The sequence below is a fragment of the Calypte anna genome, chromosome 13 (genome assembly GCF_003957555.1).
Source record: "Calypte anna isolate BGI_N300 chromosome 13, bCalAnn1_v1.p, whole genome shotgun sequence".
Lineage (NCBI taxonomy): Eukaryota > Metazoa > Chordata > Aves > Apodiformes > Trochilidae > Calypte > Calypte anna.
In genome coordinates this window covers 7,697,066-7,718,391 of record NC_044259.1, presented here as the reverse complement: position 1 = coordinate 7,718,391, position 21,326 = coordinate 7,697,066, and the positions used below count along the sequence as shown (strand labels likewise).

The 21,326-nt window shown below is 47.1% G+C and overlaps 1 protein-coding gene across 2 annotated transcripts in view; it reads left to right on the top strand.

Annotated features, from left to right (window-relative positions):
- The window catches only part of ADRB2 (adrenoceptor beta 2), a 73,332-nt gene that overhangs the window by 15,418 nt on the left and 36,588 nt on the right, over window positions 1-21,326 (top strand). The window contains exon 2 of one of the 2 annotated variants that reach the window (XM_030458828.1): window positions 11,717-15,093. The exons of the other annotated variant lie outside the window; for it this stretch is intronic. Coding sequence (XP_030314688.1) covers window positions 11,717-11,751 — 35 coding nt within the window. The 3' untranslated portion in view covers window positions 11,752-15,093. Of the gene's footprint in view, window positions 1-11,716; window positions 15,094-21,326 lie in introns of those variants that run through there. 2 annotated transcript variants of the gene reach the window in all.

The window sequence follows — 21,326 nt, the reverse complement described above, 5'->3', positions numbered from 1 at the left end:
ATACCCTTCAGCTTCAGTCTGCAGCATCTGTAGCTGTCCCTGGGTGATACTGCCAGGGGACAGAGATTGTGCTGAACCACATGGGACTTGGGAGTGCTGAAACAGCTGTTCAGACTTCACCCATAATTCCACAAAACTGCAATCTCCTCTGAAACCTTCTCTGTGAGGTTCTTGTTGAGTCACAGGAAGAAATACAGCATGAAAATACCTCCCTGTCCCATGGTGACAAACACCTGGGGTACAGGACCCAGATTAGAAAATGAGAGTGCCAGAACTTATCTACAGTCCTGTGAGGCTGTCTGTAAAACAACTGTACTGGGTGATGCCTCACCCCTGAGAGGATGAGACCAGAGCTAAATCACCAAAGGATAAGATGCATCAAGAGGGCAACCCTTGCCTAGTAGCAGTAGAAAGCCATTTAGTGTTGTATTTATCAATTTAGTCTTGAGTCATTCTGCATAATCTAAAAATTCTTGTATCCCCTGCAAAAGCTTCCCATTTTCATTAACCCTACAGACATCTTAAACTTCCTTCCTTCAGCTGATGACAAAAAAGGTGTTTGCAGACAACTTTCTTCTTTCCCTTCTGCTTGTTGCATGATTCATTCTGGGATGCTGCAGTTGTCTGTAGGGATACAAGAAACCAGGATAAGGAGGCAATTGCATCACCAGCATCATTGCAGATCGGGGCCAGAGAAGTCAGAGGATGCTTATGGTACTCTTCTTTTCACATGCTAATTACAGCATCAGCAAAACCAGATCCAAGCAATTGCTTTCCCTGAGGAAATCCCCAGTGATTTTAGCTGGGAATTCCATTTACTGTTTGTTGCAAGTAAATGACTAACAGGAACCAGACCTGTCAGGCCAACTTGAGCATTTTTGGGGCTTTAGTGCTTTAGTGTAAACATAGGGCTGGATATATTGTGCTCAGAAGTCACATGAAAGTTTTTCATGGTGTGTTTGCCCTATGCATGATGAGGTGCCCACCTCTTCTCTGGGCCAGCGCAGAGTTAAACCATTTTTTATGTCTGTGTCCCCTCTGTTTTACCACTTTGCTCACAATTCTGTTTTGATACTGTCTCCTGAGCTCATCCAAGGAGAGCAGCAGACATGCTGGGGCCCTGCCCATGCTGCTCGCCACAGGAGTCCCCATCCACAGCTCCTACAGAAGGATGGCCATGCAAATAGCAAGCACTTTATTGTTAATAATAGAGATAATTTAGAGATGAGTTGCTGAGAGATTAAAGGGCTGCCTGGACTGGTTTTTGAGGTGAGAGTGATAAAGCTGAACTACATGTGTGCATCTCACCTACTCCACCTTTTATCATTCTTCCATATAAGTTGTTAACTTTTGACTTGCAGTAATTTAAGAAAAGCTCTGTTATAATTTCCACATAGAATCCCTCGGGATGGGTTTCTGTGCCACGGAAACCACTCTTTCATTACATGTCATGGGTTCTTTATTGGCCATTTTATCATTGGCCATTTTCAGCATTGTCACAACTATTCTAGTGATTTAAAGTATAATAAACTTGAAAGCCCTTCCATATCAGACTATCAGAGAGCTGTAGATGAGCAGCTTGAACCCTGGGTAAATACCAGGGCTGTCACTCCTACAGATGCAGTCTCCATTTTTAAGTGGGGTTTCAGGTTACAGCCGGGCTTCACAGCACCGTCTTCAATTCTTGCAGGGTCATGATGCTGTGGATTAAGATTTATACCTTCCTAAAGAGAGGGAAAGTACAGTAAATAAATCACTGAAACGAGAACCTGGTGTTCCTTTAATATTCTGCATCTGCCATTTCTGTGGAGGAGAGATTTTGCTGGACTTTTCCTCTCCTTTGGGCTGTCTCTCTTCCAGCCCATTCCTGGTGGCCAGGAGAGCAGCTCTTGCTGCTGAGTGCAGCTGAGGTTTGCTCTGGACAGGATGGGTTGGACAATCTCAGCCTCCCTGGCTGAAGACTTGATTGAAGGCAGAAAAAGCTGCTGAGAAAAGAGGGAAAGGGCAGGGGCACTGGAGGAAGGGGTGCATCCTTCAAGCACAGCAGGTCACCGTGACTGAAACCATGAGATCATCAACAAGCTGAGCTCCACCTTGCAGGGAAGTCTTTTTATATCTCCCTGGCAGATGACAACCATTTGCTCACTCACTGAAGAAGGTGCTTGCCAGAGACCAAAGTAGAAAAGCCCCTGGGGGCTGCAGTGGTGCAATCACCAGCTTGAAGCCAGGCTCTGGGAAAAGAGGCCTTCTTGCTGGGGCTGTATTTACCCAGGTGTGATGCTCACTCCACCCATGGATTCCTGGCCATTGCCTCCATGCTGTTGGCTCTGCAGAATTGGGTTGCTGCCTGCTGCAGGGCTGTGTTGTGTCTGCCTGTGATACCATCAGCCCTGTGCAGCAGCTCAGCATGCCAGGCACTGCTAGGGCAGCTGTCACTTTGCTTTGGTGAAGAAAACCACAGCCAAGGGTGAACTGGGCTGTGTAAACCTGAGCATTTTCTGCAAAGGTTTAACTCTGTGAATGATTATCTGAGAGCTGCTTTTGAAAAAGTTACTGGAGATTTGTTGTACCAGTTGACAGAAACAGAGGATGTCCAGGGCTCCCTCTCTCTCTTCCCACACAATTATGTATTTCTAATATGGTTAACACTAATTTAATGGGATGGCAGAGCTGCAGGACTTCCCAAGAGCAGTGTCCTCCAAGCACCAATGATATAACCATGATTGAAGATAATTGTCACTTAAGAGTCTCCTTGAAGTTGTTTGTAAGGCTCCAGCATACGGGGTGAAATAATTGTGTTTGCTCTCAGGATAACTCCTGTGTGAGGTGAAAATGAGATTTGGTAGGTAGGGGAGAGCTTCATGGGTGTACTCACCTGCCCCAGGCTGTTTCATGCTGTGCTCTGCACTTCTGCACCACTCTGCAACATCCACCATCCTTTTCTGATGCCTCATTGCTCCCTGGCTGGATGAGAGGAGGTCACTTGCTCAGGAGTCTCCAGCCTTTCTTTAGTCTTAGGAAACAGAGGTGAAAAAACAGAACAAACAGTCTGAGAGCCCCCAGCTTGGGGGAGAACTGCTTTAGGCTGTGTGCCCTGTGCTGGTTAAGGAGGATGCCAGCTGAGAAGGGGGTTAATGCCACCTCCACCTTCTGCAGAGCCACCACGTCCTTTGGGACAGTCGCTGCACAGCATGGCTATGGAGAAGGGGCTGTGGCCTGTGACAGGGATGGCCATGCTGTTGATACTGCCTTTGTGTTATTTACGTCTTCTGTTACTCAGAGTTGCCACTGCCACCAGGGGGGAAGGACAGAAGGACTCAGTGTCTCCAGATGGTTCCTTAGTGCTGGATCACTTACACTTACGCAACTGCATCTGCCTGAGTGTTAGCAAACTGGATGGGTCCCCAAAGTCTGCCTTAAGAAAACCTCACAAACCTGTGGCTTTTCCTTTATTTTTAATATTTTTCTTGCATATTTGTTTGCTTTTTTGTTTACATTCCCTTACGTTCTCTTTGCCTGCTCCCTTCTGTGTTTTTCATGTTCATGCCCACGTCAAGTTTTCAAGCTACCGTGAACCATTCCCAGGGGCACCTCTCTTATTTTCCAGTGGCAGAAGCAAGACCTCACCAGGGGTCAGTTGCTGTCAAAATTTAGGCTCTAATAAAGAAAACCTGACCTTTACAAGCCCTGGAACCACCCCTGAGAGGAGAGTGTGTTTCCTGCCCTGCTGAAGCCTTAACATTTCACCAGTTTCTCTTTCTACTTTGATTCCCATTCATCAGAGAGGCTTCACTTTCACCCTGAGCACCTGCCACAGTCTGGCTAAAAGGCAGCCTGAGCTCCTGCACAAACCAAATCTGTCCCAGGAAGCCCCTGAGATATTTCCACATCTCTGGGTGCTGTCCCCATCCAGGAGGATGGGAGTCATACAGAAACTGGTGGCTTCTTCCTCCTTCCCTCCCAAGTGGTGATGCTTAAAAATACATCAGTTAAGTTACATTTTAGAATAGCTGCTTTTGAGCTGTCCCATGGTCTGGATCCTTTCCAGAGATATGAATTTGTATAAGTCAGTGTCATTATTTGAAACTGCAAGAACTGAATCTCACTCATGTTCACTTCTCATGGGCAGCTGCTGCTCTGTCCCTTGTCCTCTTTGCCATGACCCAGTCCCAAGAAGTCAAGCAGATAATTTGGAGAATAAGTCCTTGTAAGGGAAAGGAAGGGTTGTATTTGAATAAATATTTTTATTTGTGGGTGAAATGGCATCCACTCAACTAATATCTGCATTACCTCATTAGTAATGTTAATCATTAACTAGCAGTACTGTTAGCTCACACGTTCATCAGGGGATGTCAGAGCTGCACAGAGCTGGCTGAGGGTTGGAGAGTTGGAAACCAGACTTACATCACTGGTGGCTCTGGCTTGCTAAGCAACCTTAGTCAGATCCTAACCCCTTATCTGCTGGGTGAAAGAGATGTTTTCCCAAATGCTTCAAGATCAGCAGATGAAACACACCATTTTGAAAATGAGGGAAATGCTTTTGCTTTGATGTAAACAGGCAAATGCCTTCCCCTCTTCCTTCCTTCTTTGTTCTTTGTCCTTCCTCTCAGCCACTGGTGGGACTCTGCTTCACCACCAGTTGCACACTGCAGCACAAGGGGCTGTGGGCAGGAGCAGCTCCTTCTCTCTCAGGGAGGGTCCCAAGAGCCATTTCCTCCTTCCAGCCTCACCTCAGGTCCTCTCTGGCACCCCATGGATGGATCCCACTGGTGATCAGTGCCCAATGCACATCACACTCTGGCTTTAATTGAGGAAGAAGGGGGGTGGCTGGGCAGCAGAAGAGCTGTATGGATGGACATGAACCATCTGTCTCAGTCCCTGGTGTAGCTCTGCCAGGCTCTTCTTATTCCCACCAGGAAAGGAAACTCCAGGCTGCCATCAGCTTCCAGGGTATGGAGTGATCTGCAGCATCTCCGTGGGTCATGGCAATTAAGTGTGGTGAAAGTGTCTTGTTCAGCCTTTCTGCACTCTCTCCAGCCCCTGGTGTGGGGTTTGGAGGCTACCTGAGGATAAGAGACTTGACTGTAAACCATTCCCCACATCCAAGGCTGTTCCACTCATGCCCTTGGGATCAGAGGTCACCTGCACTGGGAATGGCACTGGTGAGAGAGGCAGCAGCAGAGCTACATGTAAGGGATGAGGGGAGGATAAATATCACCCAGCCTGAATTCCACTTGTGTTCAAAGCCATCCTGGAAATGTTCAGTTCAAGGAGGCAGTAAGTGAAATATATCAACTGCAAGGAGTCGAGTGCACAAGAGCATCACGTGTCCTGGAGTGTTGCACTATTGTCAGAAAAACACGGGGAGGAAAATCATTATTTGCCAAAAAAACATAAAACCCCAGGAAGGCATTATACAATGCTCCCAAACTCCAACAGTCAAAAGCTCCTGCTGGGGGATTGCAGCATTTTACACTTTGATTTAATAGTTTCAAAGACAATTGTTGCTCTGTTGGGAACCACCTTCAATCTGTTCAATGATCATAAAAGCAAAGAAAACCATGCCCTTCTCACATTCCCCCAAAATCAAAAAAGAAATGAACAACCTCCTCAGGAAAGTTAGGGCAAACAAACAAGAGAAATAAGATAACACAGCTTTTAAAAGCCTGTTGCTTTGCAGCTGTTCCACATTCTGGCTACTTTCCAGAGTTACTTGGATGATACTCTGACAGGAAAAAAAGAAGTCCTTCAAACCTAGAGTTTGATGAGGACGTTATTTCTCAGCAAAGTTAAATGAAGATTCAGGTTTGGGATTTAGTGATGGAACTGCCATTTGCATCAGTTGAAGAACCAGTGATCTTCATCAAGACTCTGGAAGATTCAAATGATATCTTAGTGGTATCTGTTATTTTCGGGACAACACTAGTGGTGAGAGATCTGTGTTCTTCAACTGGTAATAAAGGCTGAAAAGGCCTTAAATTTTCAGAGGAGCATGAAGAACCAACAGGTGGAGATGTGAAGTTAAATTGGTGCCTGGCTAGTGGTGAGCAAGCAGGCTAAGAGCTGGCACTAACTGGGAAGTTGTGTCAAAGTCTGACTTCATTGCATTTGGCTGCTGGATTCCCATCTCTTAGGAGAACTTGTGGGGAAAGAGTGTAAATAAGCACAAAATGCTGTAGGGGAAGAAATATCACCCCTGGGCTGATGGATTCAGAGGCACTGCTAGGCATTCCCAAGGCTGTTACTGGTACCCAGGAGTCATGGATGGACTCTGTGGGGGAAAGCTGCTTTGTCAGCGCTGCAGCGTAACAAGTAGCATCACCATGGCTCATCCAGAACATCACCTTGTACAGAGATGCCCTAAAGCACAGGTTTAGATTTTTTTTCTTTCTTAAGTAGGTTTGCTCATAAAGTAGGTAAACTGTGGGATTGGTACACTCTGGGGTTCCTGGTGCCCTTATGTTATACCTCAGCTTCTTATCACACGTTAACTGGTTCTTCTTTTACTTTCACCTGTGAAGAAGCAGCCAATGGTTCTTTCATGTCGTTCTACCCTAGGATTCTTTCTACACCCCATTCTTTTATCATGCTGTTTAAAGGTTGTAGGAAGAATTGTTGGCAAATGGTACATGAGAGGTTGCTGAAACATGATTGAAAACCAAGAGATTCCAATGAGAGACCAAAAATGCAGGAAGATAAAGAGAGGAGAATCTGTAGACAATCTGTGCCAACCTTTACCAGGCTGGAAGGCCCCTGTGTAGATGCAGTGCAAGGCTGACACTCTGTCTTTTAGCCTGGAGGGCAGGAAGGCTACAGAGAAACTGTTTTGCTCTGTCCCCACTCCACTCTGAGCCAGCTGATGCTTATGGGAAGAGCTGCTCTGCTGCCTCATGGATAACCATGTTAGTGAGAGGACTGAGCTCCTGGATGCCTTATTTTTTGGATGACTAGCTCAGATGGAGATCTTCCCAGTGTACATGTCCCACATTAAGTGAAGCAAGATTTGCAAAAACATTTAGCAAACCACTAAAACAATCTCCTGCCAGTCTATAGCCTAGGGCCAGGGAAGGAATTTTTTCCTTCTTTATCCTTTCTTTGAAATGTCCCTTAGGAGCAATTTCAAAGTCCCTCTGTGACTGTGTGAGCAATAGTTGATTCCTGCTGATTGAAAAGGTCATTTTTAATTTCTCAGCAGACATTCACCCTCTGGAATGGCTGCCCGTGACCCTGGGATGTCTCGTGACCGATGACCAAAATTGATCTAATCTTAAATCTTCCACCTCTTCCACGGTTATACTGGAACAAAATAAGGCAATGTAAATGAGTGACATCCAGCTGACTATGTAGTTAGCAAGATGAACACATGTGACCTGTCTCCACACATCCCTTGCTTTGTGGGATGCAAGTGGTCCATCCCTCTCATTGTGTTTGCCTAGTGAGCAAATCCAAGCTTCCCACAGGTGAACAGGCGCCAGTCAAGAACGGAGCCTGCAAGGCTCCTTCAGCCAACTTCTGTTTTGAATATCATGTTTTGTCTTATGAACCCCAAGGAATTCAGCTCTCAAGGCAGAGGAAATGTTGGAAGAGGTCAGACGAGCTGTGCTCCCTCTGTGTTACTCAGCACAGCAAACAGCACACGTTCCAGGGCAACATCTGATTTTCTGCTTTTACAAGGCAGATGTTTAGGAGAAACGATCTGCTGTTTATTTTAATTGCCATCTTCCAAACCTTCCTACGTGCAAGCACACATTCAAAGATCATAAATAAGGATTGCTCAGATGATGTATTTATTTGGGTAGCTAGCCCTGTCTTCCATCAGTGCTTGGATAGGGCTGTGTATGGCAAACCCAGTTCCTCTTGCACATCAGTTTTACAGTGGTGTAGATCAATCAGGTCTAATTCCTCTCCCAGTGACAGTAGCATAAATCTGAAATTGCTCCACTGACGTCAGCACTGTAACAGCAGTGTAAAGGAAAGTTAGACTTGCTTGACTTCAGAGTGTCACTGCTGATTTACACCAGAACAAAAGCAAAAGTAGTTGGCCTTGCATGTTCCATCACCATGTTACTGAACAGCAGGCTGGGGTTTGTTCAAGGACAGAGTGGTGATGATGGAGAGCAACTCCATGGATTTCCCTGGCATTATGTTCACACGAATGAGCTGTACCATCACTACAGTTTGGGTCTTGAAAAGCTCCATGTCACTAGGTCAGCAGTGGAAAGAACAAACCGAGGCTCTTGTGTAAAGTGATCAGTCTTGATGCCTTTTCCAGGACAGCTACATAGAGATGAATCTGACTTTTTGGCTTGTGTTTTTGGTGGTCATGGAGAGCAAGGCAGTGGTATCCTTGTGTCTTGGTAGACAGGAGGAAGAACTGGTGGTCCTAGCTGCAGACAAAAGGGCAGGTGGAGGAGCTGCCCTTGCAATTGGTGCTGAGAGCTGGAGGGGGGCTGGAAATGGTGGCTGTGCTTTTCTTGCTGGAGAGTACACAAGAAATTCCTGTAGGCATTCTGTGATGGCAGTGTTTTGGGTGTTGATCCTTACTTGACTCTCTAGGTTTCCATCCTTTGTCTCTAAAGGGTTGGAAGTGAAAGCCTGGCCTGGCTGTCCACTCTCTCTGCTCTGGCTTCAGACTGAGGATTCAGTCAGAAGGAGAGGAGAAGTAGAAATTACCCCTTGAAGCTTTACATCTTCTCAAACAACCTTGCTGTTTAAAGATGCTTTAGCAGGGAGGGCTTGGATTTGGGGAAGTTTGAGGGTCCAATGATTGCCTCAGCATCCATCAGCCTCACTGCATTAAAACCATTGGAGACAAGCTGATTCACACCTGTCTTCAGCTGGCATCTGGCCAATTCCTTACTTGCTCCTAAGTGACTTTCTGTTTTAGTAGCACACATTTGTTCTGAGTGGTTTGGTTTGCACACAGTGAAATGCAGCCACGTGGTGTAAATGCTTTAAGGCCAGCGAGTTGAAATGGAGTTCATGTGAATTACTAGGCAACCTGGAGGTGTCCCAGAGCAGGATAGGCCATGGGTGTCCCAGGGAACTAAGCCTTTCCCACCTTCTTTCTTTCTTTAAAAAAGCTGAGGCCATGCTTTGCACATCTCTTCCCCAGAGCAGCCCCGCCCCAACCTCCCCCCACACTGACAGAGGTGAAAGGCAGAAGAATTGCAGCCCTTCTTTTTCCACTGCTTACCCAAGGGCTGAGCCACAGCTATCATCAACAAACAGAAGTAATATCATTCTCCATGCTCCCAGTTCCAAGGAACTCCGTCTGGGTGCATGAGATGGTTCCCACATCCATGCTATACAGCCACACAGGGATGGTGCCTGCTCAGAGTTCCAGACATGGTTTTCAGCAGCAGCCCAGGCTCAACCTGTGACCCACAGTTGCTTGAAGGTACCTTGGTCACAGCTCCTTGGCTGGGAGGTGGCCCTGTAGAGAGATGACATGAGGGCTAAGTGAGCATGGCCTCAATTTTCCCACCTGTTTGTTCTCCCTAATGGTGAATAACTCAGCTGAGGTGTCCACTTCTGGAGAGCAGCAGAGTTTACCAGTCATGAAATCAAACTTTGATTATTGCCATAGAAACTGGAGCTTTAATGTGAAGCTCATCCAATGGAGCATCAGGAAGAGGACATTGGATTTCTGTCTCCTATCAAAACTGATCAGCATGGCTTGGATTTGGAATTCCAGAAAGTCACCATTATAATAATCATAATAATAATCATATCAGAGAATATACAATTATCAAGAAACTTTGACTTCCTTTGAGTTCCTAGGAGGAACTAAATCAGAACTTTAGGACTGGCCACTGAGGGATGTGGGTGGTTCAGAGCAGCACTGCAGGGATCAAAGCTCTTTCCAATTAGGAAAGAAGGCAATTAAATCCCAGTAGCTGAGGGGTGCAAACACAGAAACATTACCTTGCTCTGCTTCATGGCTCTCTTTCCTGACATGCAATTTGGTAAAGAGAATTCCCTCCTCCTAGATGAACTCTACAACAGTGGCTTTGCCTTGGGAGTTTACAGCACGGTTCAAGTTTCCTTGCCAGCTTACAAGCTCCATCTATAGGATAGTAGAAGAAGAGCCCTTGGCTTCAAGCTGATGAAAAAGGGCAGAGAAGCTTCGCTCAGAGATTCCAGTTTTGTTCTGGAATAACTCCAGCATTCTTGGCATACCACATTGCAGAAAGTCACCAATTTCATTGTCATTACTTCATATTTGGGGATAGCTTTCCCCTTGTTTAAATTGTCAGTCCTTGGTCCCATGCTGCATGGCTGTGGGGTTGTTGCCTGTGGTTGTTGCCTGTGGGCATTGCTGGAATTGTGGAGCTGTTACTTTTCCACATGGGAAATCTCCAAGAGTTTTTGAAAGAGCTTTTGGTTTGCAAGATTTCTGGGTAACAGTTGTGGCACTTTTTGGCTCTGATAGCACAGAGTACCCCATGTACAAAATTAAACAGTAGAAATTAACACATCCAAAATATCTAATTTCAGCTGATTTAGCAAATCAGTTTCTCCTTAGCTTGGTGTTTAATGATTGCCAACCCCAGCCCACACTTCACTGCACAGGCTGCACCAGCAGAAGTCATTTCAGTTCATGGGGGTTTTTTTAGGAGAAAGGGACACAAAAGGTGACTTTTCTTCCTTCTTTTGTGCAAAGTAGAATCCATCTTGGCAATCAGGTGTGGTACAGACTGGGGCTGTGTGTGTTTCCAAAGGAAGGCAAGAAGGGACAGATGTGTATACAGGGCAGATGGAGTGTGAAGAGTCCTTTAAAAGAGATGCTGGCAACTGACACTGTTGCAAATCATCTCTCTCATGTTGGAACTTCATTTTGCACAAGAAATACTACTTCATTTTGGGTACCCAGAATTCTCCTGACAGAGGCATTGTGTTCCCAAAGAACAGAAATGGTTTTTTCCTTTCTTCAGATGCATTCTATTTTTAAATGGTGCTTACACACGCAGCCTGCAGCACCCAGACCATGATCTTTGATGTGTACTTATTAAAATACCACTTTCAAATAAAGCAAGCATAGGTATATTCACTACTTGTTCCTTTCTTTATCTCAAGATTAATTTCCCATTTTTTCATCAAACACGTCTGACATCTGGGTATCTCCACAACCAAGAAAAAGCCCTTTTGTAGATTCACAGATAATAAAACCAGAAGGAAATGTGTTCTTATCTCCTGGGCAGCTGACCTGAGTGTATATGTAGAGATGTCTCTGGTCATTCAAATTCTTTCATGCAATGAAGCTTTGCATAAAGCAGCCGCTGTGGGAAATTCATGGCTTGTGTGTTAAAGCACCCAGGTACAACTGCTGCTGAATGGCTTGGTGGAACATCCCACCCACACAGCTCAGGAGTGAAAGGCACTGTAGAAACATCACCGCAAACCTTGGGGACTGGACTCCTCGAGGGGACTCCCCACCTCGAGGAGCTGCAGCATCAGCAGCTGGGGCCATCGATGGGCAGGGAAAAGTGGGAGCCCAGCACGTGGAGAGGGACCTGTTCCTGGTGCTTCTTCATCCACTGGAGAGGGTGTGAGATAGACCAGTGGCTATGGTGTACACCAGGCGGGACCAATAAGTTCTGAGAAAGTCCAGTTTCTCTCCTGGCTTCAACATCTCTGACTCGCTCTCTAGTCCAACCTCTACTGTGCTAAACTGATGCCTTTTTTTTTTTCCCCTTCTTTCTCTGTCCCGCAGAGATCCCTGGTTGCCCAGGAATGGTTGAGAGCTGAATGGGCTGATCTCTCTTCCTCACCATCCTGAGCTCACGAGGGCTCTGAAGAGATTGCGTGGGAGCATGGAATTGCTCCTCTGAGCCTGGGGATGCTGTGGGAAGTGATTGCCTTGGCAAATGTCTTCATCCCAACCCATAGCCCATCGTGCATCGCCTGAAGGAGAAGCTGATGAAGGAGAACCAAAAGACCAGGAAAGGCTCTGCTGGCACTGAGAGAGGCACTTTGCAGGAGTCAGTGCATCTGAAGAGGCTGCAGGAGCCCTGTGAACTGAAGGAGGTGAAGGTCCGCATCACCACAAAAGGTGCTGAGGGGTTCCCCTGGCACAGCATCCCTGGAAAGCACTTTCAAAAGGGCAGGGAGGATGAGGACCACGTGGCTGTCTTCAGTGGGTGGTTTGGAAGAGGCACAGCAAGGTCACTGCCTTCCAGTCAGGTCAGGAGACCAGCAGGATGTGCCCACAGCTGCTTGTCCACATGCTGGCTGGGGCTGGAGTTGAAATAGGAATCTGAGCAACACTGAGAGAGTTGGAGTGTGGAAGATTGCTTTGATTTACTCTGTGCTTGTTTCTCCTTCTGGTGTCTTCTCTGTCTACCTCTTTTTCTCTCTAGGCCTCTGTGTACTGCATATGGAGCACAGACCCTCACAAACAAGCAGAAGGATCAGCACAGGGCACATTCTGCCCCTGGGGGGGCTGAGCTGCCCACTGCAGAGCCACTGCTAGATGGGGCTGACTCTGCACAGTGCAGATGGAATGTGGCCTTTGTGTGCCCCTTTTGCCAACAAATATGCAGCTACAACACCTGGACTTCAAATGGGTAAAAGGCAATTCTCTCACATGTGCTGGTGCAACAAGCCACACTTGGGAGCTGATTTTTCACACCTGAACCCCAAAACTTTTACAGAGCATCTGCTCCTCTCCTGTAGCTGTGCAAATGAGGATGCCAGCAGCCTGCACACTTGACTTCTGCTTCATGGATTTGGAAAATCGCATTCATCAGAGAAAGAGACAGAGATGCAGGGGGGTGACAAGGCTCAGACAGGAAATTATAGAAAAAACTGATTCAAAGCCAGGGGAAAACATGCACCTTTTACCTGCAGATGGTGTCCCAGCTGCAGACTGTGCTGCCCAGCTGGGTGACTCCAGGTCTCTGGTCCCTGAGCTGCTCCCTGAGACCTGGAAGGAACATGCTGGTACTGAGCTGTGCCAGGAGCCCCATCTCAGCCCTTCTCTCTTGGGCTTCCAGCTGTCAAATCCTTCCCTCATGTGCAATCATATTTATTTATTTATTTCCTTGCTATTTGATGCAATGCTGCTAACAGAGCACCTTCCCCTCCAACACCCACAGCCAAGAGAGGAAGGAGGGTGAAGGTGCATGTGGTGTGTGCCAGGTGTATGCCAGGATCCATGCATGGCCACCGAGTGGGCATATGCTTCAGGAGGGAAGGGCTGAGGTTAAACCAGAAATACTTTCCCTGGGGTGAGTGTGCAAAACTTTCATCCTTTGAGAATGAAGAACAGGCAGGGCAAAGCTTTGCTAGGAAGGACAGCTGTAGGATTCATAAGCTCTGCAAAGCCCTTCTAGCCAGGTTTTCTCTGTCTGGTTGAGCTTGTGCAGGGTATGTGTCTCTGTGCAAGTTGCTTGCCTAGATCTTGTCCTCCCAGCTCTCCCAGTTGGAAGGAAGCAATTTACTGGGCATACAACCTGGCTTTGGACAGTTGGGGCAGGCCCCAGCCAGGGCAGGTTTCCACCAGGGTGCTTGCAGAGTTTGGATGCCTGGCAGTCTTTTCTGCTCAGTCCAAAAAGAGAGATTCATGTACAGACCCATTTCACACAGCCAGTGTGAGACCAGCAGGCACAAACCTCTCCAGAGAGTGCTGTAGCTGTGCTGGAATGGTTCATGTTCAGCCTTGTTTGTTCCTACCCATTTTGCTACAAAACTGGCACACCTGCAGCATCTGCTTGTGGTAAGGTCTCCCATTTTATGGAAAGTACTGTGTGTCCCAATGCAGAGAGGAACTGCTCCTCTCCCATGCTCAGCTGCTCTCCCACAGCTCCCACGCTCAGGAGGAAGCAGGGGTGCCCAGGAATCCCTTGGCAGGGCCTCTGGCTGCTCCAGGGCAGCCTGGCTTCTCCCATTCCCTTCTCTTTGAGATGCCTCACCAAGGCCTTGTCCAAACCTGTGTGACTGCTGAATGAAAGTATTTCCCAACCAAAACCTGTTCCTCAGAAGATTCCTGGCTGGCTCAAATTACTTATTGTTTACTGGAAACACTTCCCTTGGGATTAGTTTTCAGATTAGAGACATGCATGGGATTGTTGTAGTTCTTTTTCTCACAAATCCTCTCGTGCAAGAGCAGGTTTCAGTAAGTGAAATGGATACACTTGCTCTAATAATTTGCCAGCATGGCCCTAAAACTGCTGATCATTTCCTTCCTTGCAGAGTTGTAAGAGTTGGAGATAGAAGGGATGTTACAAATCCATCTGCCTATAGCCCTTCAGGCTTCTTCCATGTATTACATTTCCTGGTGGTGTACTGCATCTATTTTTAAATGCCCTGATGCCAGAGTTATTGTGAAGTCATTTGGGAAACTTTCTCTGTAGTCCAAGTCAGGAGCTGCTATTCATATTCCACCTGCATTTCCTCCTGAAAACTTCATTCCATTATTCTTAGTGATGCTCTTTAAATACCTGCTGCTCATTATGTCCTGCTCAGGCTCCAACACTTGACCTTCACTCCTCTTTCTTGCTCCAAGAACCTCTCTGTCACCCTGATGGCTGCTGTTCCCCATCCTTCCCATAGTTTGGCACAGAATGAGCCCATTTGTTTAATTCAGCCATGCAGAGTTTCGTCAGGGACCCACACCCACAAGCAGAGCAGCCAGGATCTCTGGCAATGCTTGGGCTCCTCAGCAGCTCTGCTTTCTCTCTCATTGCAAAGCATGTAGGATGCAGGAAAAGAGCAGGCGTAAAGCTGTGTCCAAAAGCAAACCAGCATTCACATCCTGCAGGGAGCAAATACTTCCTAGGGACAGTACAAAGTCTCCATCTCAGCAAAGCTGAGCAGTGAAGGTGTGGGATGCTCCAGTATTGCCTGTGCAGCCCGGCTGGGAATGGGTGGGGGGAAGAAATCCATGGGGTGGCAAGGAGCTGTGGTCTGTGCTGCTTGGAGATGGATTCTGGGAGCATGGCAGGGAGGGAAGCAGTGGGCAGCAGAGGGGCTGGGGAGTCGGTGTGGGGAGTCTGTGTGTGCAGCACATGGCTGCAGCACCATTGTGGTTGTAAGAGCTCTGTTCTTCTCACTGAACAAATTGTTCCTACAAATAAAGAATGAAAAGTCCTCCTCTTCCTACTCTTCTTTTTTTTTTTTTTTTTTTTACACTATTCATTGAGCAGCACCAGTGGAAGGAACTGCACCTGAATGGTGGCAACAGAAAGTGGCTGTGAAGTCCTGCAGATCCCAGGGCAGCTTGTGGGGAGGTGCTGGGGCTACCTGGGGGAGCAGCAGAATGCAGGCAGATAAAAATCAAAAGATAAAATGCAGTAGAGAAGGTTGCAGGGCCTCTCCCCAAAGTTTGCTGATGCTGAGGGGTAACAGGCTGCAAAATCTCCAGGCACTGTGGGAATGGGACCCTAGGACAGAGCTAGAGAGGAGCTGAGCAACAGCAAGGCCTTCCCTGTAGGTGCTGGTTCTCTAGGTGCTGTGTACTAGAGCAGGAGGAGGACAGGTCAAAGAAACCAAGGAGAAAAAAAAGAAAAGCCAACATATAGTAGGGTACTGAGTCTCTCAAGGGTTTCACAGGATGGCAACAGAGGAATCTGGAGTCCCCTGTGTGGCAGTGTGTGATCTTGAGGGCTGGGTCTTTGCCCAAACTTCAGATCAGTGGTAGTGCAGAAGTGCCTTAATTCCTCCTCTCAATCCTCAGCTGTTCTCCTGGATGACTTGGGGCACGGTGGCAGTGACAACATTACAGCTCTGCAGAAGCAATTGTCAGGGGAAGAATTTGGTCCATAAACAATGAAAGAATCAAAATTATCTATTTCCAACTGCATTCATGATTAGACTAATAATGATCTCAGTTTAAAACATTGAAGGCTCTGAAGTGCCCTAATACATAAAGATTTTCAAGGCAGTGGTTGTGCTCTGTGCCTGGCAGCAGCCTGTTCCCTGGCATGGGGCTTCAGGCAGCATCACCCTGCAGATCCTTGCAGTCTGGGGACTGGTGAGATCTAAGGTATCAGTGGGAATTGGTCTCTATTTCCAAGGAACAGAGACAGCCTTCAACTGCTGCATCACTGTATGCACATCTCCATCATGCCTTACCTCCACTTTTTAGTCTAATTGTGAACAACAAAACCTCAGCATCTCTCATCCTCACTTCCAAAGGACACTTCCAAAGTCACTTATTGTTCACTTATGTGCCAGGCATGTGGCAGAGTACCTGCCATCCACTAAGAGGCTTGTTTAACCTCAGCAGGCAAATGAATAGGCTGGGCTCTCTCCAGCTCCCAGACTTTGTATCTGGCTTTATGAGCTCTGGGGTCAGCCCTGGATTTTGGGACTGGATAAACTGAGTCTTACACAGTACACACAACCTTGCCATCTCCAGACATCCCAGGATATATCCAAATACCTTTCTAAAGTTCCTAAAACTGTAAAGCAATCCGGAGAAAAGAGCTGTGAGAAGATTATTGCAGTACATAACTGCAATAAACCTTTTCTTCATCCTTTCATGGTTAGAGGTATGAACATGAGTTATGGCAACTTCAGCCTCTTAAGAGCAGCATATAAAATGGTTTTCTTAAATGGCTGGTAAAGAACCTCATTAAGCTGAGGTGTCAGTGTTCACAAATGCTGCTGTCTGAATGGGACTATTTTTACAAGCCAGTTTAATCCTTCCAGGAATCAAGTGACCCCTTTCCACCCCCACCAAGCTGAAGATTCACTCTTTGCTCTTTGTTTTCTGACCTGTTTGTTCATTTGATGCTCTGGCACCATCACCTCTTGCAGCAGATGAGATGCCTCATCACTTGCAAATGTAAGCAGGTTAATAAAAAACTCCACATCTGGCTCACTTTCACTCTTCCTGGGAAATAGCAGAGGCTACAGGGAAAGCAGAGGCTTTTCACGTGCAGCCAGCAGCAGAACAGGAGGAAAATATTCACATGCTCCAACTGCAACTTTCAGGGTCATTTTGTCAGCTGCCAGGCCCTGATGCCCAGCAACCCTTGTGGGATGCCTTCCTGCAGTGCCTCTTCTTTGGGGCACAGATTTTCTTGGAGGATGGAGGAGGAATGGGAGGATCATGCCCTCACGGGTGGCTCAGTTCCCATCCCAACCTGTGAGCCATGGGCCCTCCCAGCTGCAGCCACTTCCCCTCATTCACTGGTCCTTCATCTTTTAGCATCCTTTTAAAAACAACACAGCTGGGCATAAGCAGCTGGTACTCTCCCTGCCTTGTATGCCTTACACACCTTCTGGAGGATGTGTCCCTTTCTCCATCTCCATGCTTTCCAGGCCTGACACCACTCCAAAGGGTGCTGCTGCCACAGCACCAGTGTTATTCGCCATCCTCTTCTAACAGCTCCAGCAGCCTCAGCTAGTACTGCTCTGCCTTCCCCAAGCAGAAGCTGAGTTCTGGGTCTCCTGGACACATTTACTTTTAATTCCATAGGCACAAAGCCCATTAAATGTTGTATTGAATAACTTCATGCTGGTAATTTACCATAATTTTTATTATTATGAGAGAATATTTAAATCCCAGATGCTCTGGTTTGGTCTCCGTGGAAATGAATAGAAGGGGTCACCTTTTGATTGCAGAATCCTGATGCTGAGAGGAACATTTTTGCCTCATCAGTTGTGGAAACGAAGGGGGATGGGTTGTCTGCTTTTCTTTTTGTATGTGTCTGTCAGTGAAATTCGTAATGAAAAAGTGAACCTGCACAGAGATGAGAGCCATCTGACAGCAGGAAATTAAAAACAGGAAGAAGGGGTGTTGCAGAAATTGAAATGATGTTAATTAAAACACAACAAATGACAGCAAAAATGCATCTGGACATTACAGACACCAGTCTGGTTTGTCAGTGTTGCTTCTCAAAAGACTGCTGTGACTGGAGACTGAAACACTAGAGAAATATCTAATGCTGTTGCCAACCATGAACTGACTTGCTGCTAGTCCTGACTGCAGCCTGCATGGACAGCCCATGTTTTTAAGAGTTAATTCTCATTCAAAGCCTGCCCAAGCCAATGGAAAGGTTGTGAGGGCTCCCAGGGGTGCAGGTGACTGCTAACTGTGCTTGCAATGGCAGTAGCAATGAGGCAACCAAAGCAGGGAGCTCCAGGATGCTGTGAACTGCCCCAGCCCTGTGGGAAAGGATCTGGTCCTGCAGAGCTCCAGATCTAAACAGGAAAGAAGAGGTAAATAAAAGATCCAGGGGTTGCAAACAGCCTCTAAGTGTGTACCTTGGTTAAGCAGGGGTCAGCTCAACATCAGGAAATTATTCCAGTCCTATGCTGGCACAAGCTGCCTCCCTAGACAGGCTGTTTTTCTACCAGGGTCACAAAAGCACTTTGGAGTAGCTCAGCTGGAGACATCTGCGTTTTTTCAGACAACCCCTGGCCACTCAGGATCTCCAGAGCCTTTCCAATGGCCCTGGACTTGGCCCATGGCAAGAGGTTTATTTTGACACTGGTGTCAGCCTTCCCAGGGCAGCACAGATGCAGCTGGGAACTGGAGATTCCCCTTTGCCTTCCTGCACATCCCTGACCACTTTGCAAGGGAGGCAGAAGCATCAGCTGCTGCTGCTTCTGAGAAACCTGAACAAATTGTAGAACCAGAAAGCAATTGCACAAGGAACAGCAACCTTCAAAGAAAGATTTTTGGGAAGGTTTTGTGTTTTGCTTTGTTTTGTTTAAAGACTATATTTGTCATCTTGGAAAAATCATTTCAGATGTTTCTTTTTAAAAAAAACAACTAAGTCACATCCCTTTTGCTGCATTCTCCTTCCTCTTTCTAATGCTAAGTGGAGTACACTGACCTGCTGACTATTCCACTTTCTTCTGCACTCCTTCAGCTGGATACGTTTTGTGATTTTTTTTTAATATACAACAAAGGAGAGGAAGGGGAAAAATAAGGACACTCTCAGCATCATCTCCACAAGTGCATTCAAGGACAAAAGAAAGAAAGAGGAAATTAAATTTCTCAGTTTGCTTTTATCATCAAAACCAAACCAAAATGAATGTGTCAATCCAAAATGAAGTCTGACATACTTAAGAGATCCCACTATGAAAATGTAATGAGTAATGTGGGAGGTTTTTTGAGAAAAAATATAGTTTTGCTGGAATCTATTTGTCCCCCAAATCGAGGCTAACCAGACCTAAATGGCACTTCCAGCTCACCGTCCTGTGGCTGTAGTTGAATACTGTGTGCTGCTCTTTCTACAGACTCCAGAGGTTTTGGTAAACAGCTTAAAAATCCCACTTGGCAAGTGGACTCCAGGTGACCATCACTGCCACAGCCCTGGTGTGCCTGGCAGCAAGATATGGGAACAGAGCAGGAGAAACCAGGCCCTGTTTGCCCATGTTTGGGAGGCCAGTGGGCTCTGGGTGGCCCTGCCAACTGTGGTGGCCCCAGGGCCACCTGTTCCTGCTGGGGCTGTGCTAGGCAGAGCCTGGGCTCTATTTTTGGAGCATGCTTGAGGGCAGGGAGGATTAGAATGCTCCAAGTGCAGGAAAACCGTGCTTGTTACCAACTGAGAGGGCTGAGGTTTGCTCAGCAGCAAAGTTTCTCCCCAGTTGGGTGCAGAAAGGGTGCCAGGGCATCCTTGGGCACAGCAGCAAGGTGCTCAGCACCCACCACAATCAGGACAACATTGCCAAGTTTGTAGCAATCCTGGGATGGCTGAAAGGTGCCAGCCAGAGGCTGAAGCCTCTCTCTCTACGGGATGCTGGGCAGAATGTCCTGCATCTACAGTGAGCTGAAATAGAGACACAGCCTTTAGATGGGGGCTTGAAGGAGGGAAGGGGGAGAAAGAGGTGCTTTTTCTAAGACTGAAATGGGGCAGTCATTAAACAGACCAGGAAACCCAAGAGGAACTTCACAGGAGAGAATTTTCATGATGAGAGGAGCCAGGTCATGTGATGAGCCAGAGATACCAGAGGAGCTCCAAACCTCAATGAAGATACACCAGCAGGGCAAGTCCTTGGAAAGCTTTCATAGAGTGTTGTTTTCATCCTGCTGCAAACAAACATGCCATTTCTTCTGCCACCTGGAGCCCTGACTCTGCCTGCTGCTGCCCCTCCTGCAGGGAGATGGGACCATTTGCCCACAAGATGCTCACGTCAAGTCCTGAAGCTTCAGCAGTGCTTCCTCCCATCTGGACAGGGCAGTCTCCACCCCTTACCTCCTCAGCAGCTGGAGTCTGTTTCTCCTGTGGCAAATTCCCTGAAACCTCAGGGGAAGCCCATGGTTCTGCCTTCATTTTCTTTGTAACTGATTAAGAATATTTCCTCATGTAATGGTTACACACCTAGAAAAAATAGCAGCCAACACTCCTGCTACCCCTGTGCCTCCTAAGTCTGAAGCCATGCAATGCTGGCAGGGTGACAGAAAGAGCCAAGTTTATCTGCAAGCTGCCACTGCCAATGAGTCACGGGAAAGATTTCAGCAGATGCAGAAGTGGGGAGTTACAACTGCCACGCTTGAGCTTCATGGAGAAACACAGACTACTTCACAGGAACCAGAGAACAAGCCTGTCCCCAGAATAGAAATGAACACCCATTTCGTTTGCTAAGACCTCCCTGTGCTTATTTAAGCATCGATTCCTGTGGTGGTTGCACTCTGTGGAGCTCTAATTAGCAATTACAAAATGTACTAGAGCAGCATCGCGCTGGCACAGCTGGAGACTGCGGAGCCAACCCGGCCGATGCTGAGTCAACCTGGAGACTGCATCTCCAAGGTTACTTCTAATGGGAAACCACTTGCTGGAGAACTTTGAAGGCAGCAAACTTGTTTTTAAAGTCTGCTTTTTCTTTGCCATGAATTGCCCTTAGCTCAGCATTTTACAGCTGCCTGACATGGAGCAACTGCTTGAGCAGTACCTCCCTTTCTAAGACTGTTTTGTCTTCTTCCTCTTTTCCTTCCAGTGGGGGTTGTATTTCCTCAAAGCTCACCTGCACCTCCATTTTTTTGCTACAGGCTGCAGAAGAAGCTTTCCAGCTCAGCTCTGAACCCTGCAGCCTTCTGCATGGCTGGGAGAAGAAAGGGTCTCCCTCCATCCATGGGTACATCTCCCAGGACATTCAATGGCCCCTCCTTCCCATTCAACAACAGCAGTCCTGGTCCCAAACTACACATCCATGTTCTAAAATCTGGCGATTTGTCCTGTCCTGGAGGTTGAACTTCCAGATTCAGACAGATGAGGGTATCAGAGAGCAACACAAAAGGGACTTGGCTGCACCAGCACAGCCTCTGCAACATTCCCACCATCCCAGGGCTGGGGAACCAGCCTGTTGTGTGCAGCCCAATGGCTCCCTGAGTGAACTGGGATCATTTTAAAACAGAACACAGCAGG